This window comes from Phoenix dactylifera, chromosome 10 (assembly GCF_051530095.1).
Source record: "Phoenix dactylifera cultivar Ajwa chromosome 10, Ajwa_hap1_PhDact_Kaust_v1.1, whole genome shotgun sequence".
Lineage (NCBI taxonomy): Eukaryota > Viridiplantae > Streptophyta > Magnoliopsida > Arecales > Arecaceae > Phoenix > Phoenix dactylifera.
The window spans coordinates 5,962,085-5,968,693 of record NC_143199.1 but is presented as its reverse complement, the minus strand read 5'-3'; the positions used below and the strand labels follow the sequence as shown (position 1 = coordinate 5,968,693).

The 6,609-nt window shown below is 56.0% G+C and overlaps 1 protein-coding gene across 1 annotated transcript; it reads right to left on the bottom strand.

Annotated features, from left to right (window-relative positions):
- Positions 1-2,072: 2,072 nt before the first annotated feature.
- On the bottom strand, positions 2,073-5,218 carry LOC148702171 (uncharacterized). Its single transcript, XM_088706166.2, has 2 exons — positions 3,599-5,218; positions 2,073-3,551 (listed from the first exon to the last, which is right to left on the bottom strand). Exons 1-2 carry the CDS (start codon positions 5,216-5,218, stop codon positions 2,073-2,075), a joined length of 3,099 nt encoding a protein of 1,032 aa, XP_088562292.2.
- Between the last annotated feature and the right edge of the window lie 1,391 nt (positions 5,219-6,609).

The window sequence follows — 6,609 nt, the reverse complement described above, 5'->3', positions numbered from 1 at the left end:
GCGCGCGGCACGGCGCCCGGGCCCTTGCTCCGCCGAGCGTTCGGGCGCGGGCGCGCGCGGTCGGGCTCGACCGCCCGTGGGTCGAATGTCGGTCGCGCTTGGGCCGAATCTCGGGGGCGCTCTCGGAGTCTGTTTCTTGGGGGCGGGCACGGTCTGGCCTGTCGGTTTGGATTGGCGCGTTGGGGCCGCGTGTTGGGAACCCGGGGGTTGCGGTCCCGATCCCCGGCCCAAGCGTCCGAAGGTTGAAGATGGTGTTGGCGGTTTGCCTTGGGATCGACTTGCTGGTGGGTATCACTCCTCCTTCTTGTTGCCGTGGAACCACGCCGTGTGCTTGCCTTCGGGCTGCCGGCGGTGGGAAGAAATCAAGGTGGGGCTCAATGTTGAAAGGAAGATGATTTCATTCCACTAAACAACGGATTACAAAGGACTTTGGCAAAGGTCGGGAAGGGACCTCGCACTGCCTAAGAACAACCTAGGGGGGCTGATGTTCCCCGCCCTAGTCCCAAGCCTTTCGGCCGACAATACAAAGGGGTACAACCCTTGACACTTATGCTGGAAAATCAAATTCTAAGAGATGAATGCCAAAGGGCCCTAATGGCTCCTTTTAATGGCCGACGGCCTTGGCTTATTTTGGACTAAATTCAAATGATGGAAGTCTTCCTTTTCGGCCGCAATGGCCTGACCTAACTTGGCCCTTGGCTAGGCCATGTGCTGAAATGTGTTGGGCGCTCGGGATTTGCTGCTGGCTTGGCTTGTGTATGTGGCGCCTGCTGATGCTGCCATCTGCCCGTGCGCAGCCTGATTTGGTTGCTGTGCCGGGCGGCTGGACTGTGCTTTCTGCTGTGCCGAGCTTTGCTTCCTGGTTTGCCATGCCTTGCTGCTTTGGTTCGAGCTCCCTTTGATCGCTGGCGTGTCATCCTTGTGCGCATTCATCTGGCGGCCTGTTGCATCCTGGCCGCCCGTGTCATCTCGGGTTGGATTGCCATGGAAGAGCCTGCAGGCTCCTCCATGGATTTGGCGCGTGCGATTTCCTGGTTTGGCTCGGCGCTGGTGCTTGGCAGCCTGCCAAGTGTCCCTGCTTGCTCGCTTTGGCCGGGCGCAATCTTTTGATGATCTTCCTTGTTTGCGCCCGTGCGTTGATGGCTGCCACTTGTCCTTTGACGCGCGCGGGGCTGGGCTGACAGTTGCTTTCCTTCCTTGGCCGGGCGCCTGCTCGGCGGATGACTGCCATGTGTCCTCGGTCGCGCGCTGGATCGGGCTGACCGTGGCTTTCCTTCTTTGGCTGGGCGCCTGGTCGGCGGATGGTTGCCATGTGTTTGCTAGCGCGCGCGGGGTCGGGCGGACCGTGCCCTTCCTTCTTTGGCTGGGCGCCTGGTCGGCGGATGGTTGCCATGTGTCCTCAGGTGCGCGCGGAGTCGGGCTGACCGAGGCTTTCCATCCTTGGCATTCGGGTGCTCGTGCGCTGGCTGGTCTGGACCCAATGCGGGCGGGCTCGGCTGCTCCGCTGTGTCTTCGGTTGGGCTCGACCCGTGCGCTGCCCTTGGGCTTGTCTGGCTGTGGTGCGGTCGGCCGAATGCTGGTCTGACCGTGCCTTGGGTCTGCTGTGCTTCCTGATGCGTGCGTGCCCATGCGCGCACGCATGGGCTGGTGCCCTTGGCTGTCCCTCGAGCTCATGCCCATGCTTGGCGTGCGCGCAACCCACTGTTGCGCGGGTGCCAACTGCTGGCGAGAGGCGGGGAGGCGGCCTTGCTGTGTACTGGCCGACTCCCTGTCTGGTGAGGTTCGGGCGCGCCGGGCGGGCGCGGGCGCAGGGCGCGGGGCGCGCCGGGCGGGCGCGGGCGCAGGGCGCGGGGCGTGCTGTGCGGACGCAGGCTGGCGCGCGGGCGTGCACGCGGGGGCGCGCGTGGGCGTGCGCGCGGGTGCGCGCGCGGGCTGGCGGCCGTGTGCCGGCGGGCGTCTGGGTGTGCGCACGCTGGCTGGTGCATGCGCCGCTGGCTGCGCTGCTGCAGGGGAACCGCGCAGGGGTCTGTGCGTGCCGTGGCTCGTCTGGGCGCGCGGTCGGCCGCGCGCGGCTATGGCTGGCTGTGCGCGCGGTGGGCCGCACGCTGCTGCAGAGGGCGCAGAACCTCGCGCAGGCGCTGGGCATGGCCTGCGCGGGGCTGCGCCGTGAGCTGGGAGTGCTGGCCACTGCTTGGGCAGACCTCTAAGCAGTGGATTTGGCCCGGGCGTTGCTCTTGGCCGAGGTTGGCCTCGGCCAAACTTGCTGAATTTTGGCTTGGCGGGCTGAGGTGGCTAACATTCCCCCCTCCTTGGAGAGTACCCTTGTCCTCAAGGGTGTCTTTGAGCAATGGACTTCCTTCCTTGCGTGAGAGAGCGTCGGCCACCTTGTTCTCCTGCCCTGGTTGATATATTATATCATATTCAAAACCAAGTAATTTTATCAGGAATTTTTGCTGATCCGGGGTAACGATTTTTTGTTGAAGGAGATGCCGGAGAGCTTGTTGGTCGGTGATGATGGTAAAGCGCCGCCCTAGGAGGTAAGGCCTCCAAACCTTGACCGCATGTACCACCGCGAGTAGCTCCCTTGCATAAGTGCTCCATGCTTTCTTTTGTGGCCCGAGTGCTTTGGAAATGTATGCAATGGGCCGCTTGTCTTGAGCTAATACCGCTCCAATTCCTTCATTGCTTGCGTCGGTGAAGACTTGGAATGGTTTGCTAAAGTCCGGCAATGCAAGCACCGGTGTTTCTGTCATTGCTCTTTTAAGGTCTTCAAATGCTTGGCGTGCGGTTGTTGTCCGTGCAAATCCATCCTTCTTCAACATGGCCGTGAGGGGTTTTGCAATGAGGCCATATCCTTTGACAAAGCGCCGGTAGTAGCCCGTGAGCCCTAGGAATCCCCTCAAGGCTGAAATGTCCTTGGGCAATGGCCAATCTGTCATGGCTTCTACCTTTCGGTTATCAACCCGTACACCGTCCCCGGATACCACATGCCCAAGGTAGTCTAGCTCAGTTTGTACAAAGGCACACTTGGAGGGTTTGATAAAGAAATGATGTTCCTCCAAAGTGTGTAAGACTAGGTCTAGATGCCGCATATGCTCTTCTAGGGTTTTGGAATAGATCAAGATGTCATCGAAGAAGACAATTACAAATTTTCTGAGGTGCGGCTTGAATACCTGGTTCATGGCTGCTTGGAAGGTTGATGGAGCATTGCATAGTCCGAAGGGCATGACCAAGCACTCGTAGTGGCCGGAATGAGTGCGGAACGCGGTCTTGTGGACATCCTCATCGCGCATCTGAATTTGATGGTAGCCGGCCCGAAGATCTAGTTTGGTGAAGAACTTTGCACCGTGGAGTTCGTCGAGCATCTCGTCCACGGTTGGAATTGGAAACCGATCTTTGATGGTGGCCTTGTTCAAGGCCCTATAATCAGTGCAAAACCTCCAAGATCCATCCTTTTTCCTCACTAGCAAGACCAGTGATGAGAATGGGCTAGTGCTCGGTTGGATGATCCCTTGCTTCAACATGTCTTCAACTTGCCTTTCAATCTCTCCCTTTTGGAAGTGAGCATACCTATAAGGTGGAACATTGATTGGCTTGCCTTCCTCCTTGAGTTGGATGGGATGGTCGAAGGCGCGCTTGGGAGGAAGTGCGGTTGGCATGGCAAGAACTTCTTGGTGTGCTGCAAGTAGCTCTTGTACTTGTGGTGGGAGGTCTTGCAATTCATCCTTTGGCTGCGGTTGAGGTCCCTCGCAGCCACTCCTTGGTTGGACATCATGACGGCGAAGCAAAGAGCACCTCCCCGGCATAGGCGCTCAATCATGTTGGCTTCGCATGGTAGGGCTTCTTTGTGGTTGAGTGCTGTCCATACCTTTTTCCTTCCATTGATCCGAAACTCCATAGTCATGGCATTGTAGTCGGTGACTACTTTTTCAATGCCTCGGAGCCATGCGTTGCCAAGGACGACATCCAAACCTACAAGTTGTAGTATGTGTAAATCTGCAGAAATTCTTACCCCCTGGATGTTGAGTCGAACATCTTTGACAACTTCTTGACCTTTGAGCCGTTCGCCGCTTGCTACCTTGACCTTGAATGGCTCGGTTGCTGCCTCATTGAGTCCTACTCGCTGCAAGGCTCCCGGGTTGATGAAATTGTGGGACGATCCGTTGTCAACGAGCAAGGAAACTTCATGCTTGCCGATCCATGCCGTCATCCTCATGGTTGATGGTCTTTGAATGCCGGTGAGTGCATGGAGGGATAGCTCGGCATCTTTGGGCAAGGGGCTGATGGGATGATCTTTAATGGTATCATCTTCATCCGAAGAGCTGCTGGTTGTGGCATCATCATCCTCTTCCTCGCTGCCGCTGTCAATTTTCAGCACATAGGATTGGCCCGGTTTGCAATGATGGCCCTTCTCCCACTTGGCGCCGCACTTGAAGCACAACCCTTTCTTGATGTAGTCTTGCACCTCCTCTCGGCTGAGCTTCTTGACATTGGATGGGGGCTGTTTGGAAGTGGATGCCGTGGCTGTTTGAGGCTTGGAAGAGCTTGCTGCCGGTTGGAATTTGGGTGGCAGCACATTGCGGTTGGAGCTTTCCTTGGTCCGCCGGTCTTGTATGTTGGCTTGGTCAAGGATTTCCGCCATCCTCATAGCCTCTTGAAGACGGGTGGGCTGCTTCAGTTTGATCTCCTTGGATAGCCAAGGCTTGAGCCCGTCCACGAAGGTGCCAAGTAGTGCCTCTTCCGACCATTCTTCTACCATAGTTTGAAGTTGTCGGAACTCGTCAATGTAAGCTTGGACCTTGCCCTCTTGCTTGAGTTTGGCCAATTGGCCATGGTGGTTGATGGTAGGTGAAGGCCCCCATTGATTCATGAACTCTTGGACAAAGGCCGTCCACCCCAAGTAATTTCCTTCCTTCTCATAGATGTTCCTAAGCCACCTCCACCATCTATTGGCCCTTCCCTCAAGATGGTAGCTAGCCAAGGTTACCTTCTCCTCTCTGGGGGTCTCATATACAAGAAAATATTGCTCGACCTTGTCGAGCCACTCATAAGGATCCCCCCCTCCGAAGGTTGGAAACTCAATTTTGGGTCTTCTAATCCCCCTTTCATGTGGACCGAAACCCCCCTCATGGTTCACCCGTTCCTCCCTTCTTCTTCCTTCTTGTGCATGCCGGCCATGAGGCCTACAAGAGTGAGGGCTTCCTATGGGTTCACTCATGGGTCTTTCCATGCTTCTTGGCCGATCCTCCATGGGGATGCCATCGGCCTATCTATCAACATAGGTTTCTCCACATTCAACTCTACCTCCTCTCCTTCTTTCCTCTCTTAATTTTCTTTCTCTTTCTCCCTCATGATTTTTTCTGCAAACCTCCTCTCAAGCCGCTCTATGTTTGCATTACTCTCTCTTCTTATGGTGGCTAGGGAGGTTACCAAGTGTTCTAACACCCTACTCACCTCGGTGTTATGGTTTTCAATGGTCTCAAAGAGTCTTTGGGGGCTAAAGGACTCACTACCCGACTCCATGAGACTACCCCTTACAATCAGACTTTTTTATGCTTTTACAATGAATTTCAGATCTGATATTTCAGATCTCAATATGAAAACAAGAAGGTATGTAGATCTGAAAAGTTAGAGGATACCCTTGAGATCGACCTTCCGTGGATTTGGACTGAAGCCGATTACCCGACGATCTCCGTTCTAGTCTCTCAACGAAAGCACCAGTGTTGGGAACCTAGGGGTTGCGGTCCCGATCCCCGGCCCAAGCGTCCGAAGGTTGAAGATGGTGTTGGCGGTTTGCCTTGGGACCGACTTGCTGGTGGGTATCACTCCTCCTTCTTGTTGCCGTGGAACCACGCCGTGTGCTTGCCTTCGGGCTGCCGGCGGTGGGAAGAAATCAAGGTGGGGCTCAATGTTGAAAGGAAGATGATTTCATTCCACTAAACAACGGATTACAAAGGACTTTGGCAAAGGTCGGGAAGGGACCTCACACTGCCTAAGAACAACCTAGGGGGGCTGATGTTCCCCGCCCTAGTCCCAAGCCTTTCGGCCGACAATACAAAGGGGTACAACCCTTGACACTTATGCTGGAAAATCAAATTCTAAGAGATGAATGCCAAAGGGCCCTAATGGCTCCTTTTAATGGCCGACGGCCTTGGCTTATTTTGGACTAAATTCAAATGATGGAAGTCTTCCTTTTGGGCTGCAATGGCCTGACCTAACTTGGCCCTTGGCTAGGCCATGTGCTGAAATGTGTTGGGCGCTCGGGATTTGCTGCTGGCTTGGCTTGTGTATGTGGCGCCTGCTGATGCTGCCATCTGCCCGTGCGCAACCTGATTTGGTTGCTGTGCCGGGCGGCTGGACTGTGCTTTCTGCTGTGCCGAGCTTTGCTTCCTGGTTTGCCATGCCTTGCTGCTTTGGTTCGAGCTCCCTTGGATCGCTGGCGTGTCATCCTTGTGCGCGTTCATCTGGCGGCCTGTTGCATCCTGGCCGCCCGTGTCATCTCGGGTTGGATTGCCATGGAAGAGCCTGCAGGCTCCTCCATGGATTTGGCGCGTGCGATTTCCTGGTTTGGCTCGGCGCTGGTGCTTGGCAGCCTGCCAAGTGTCCCTG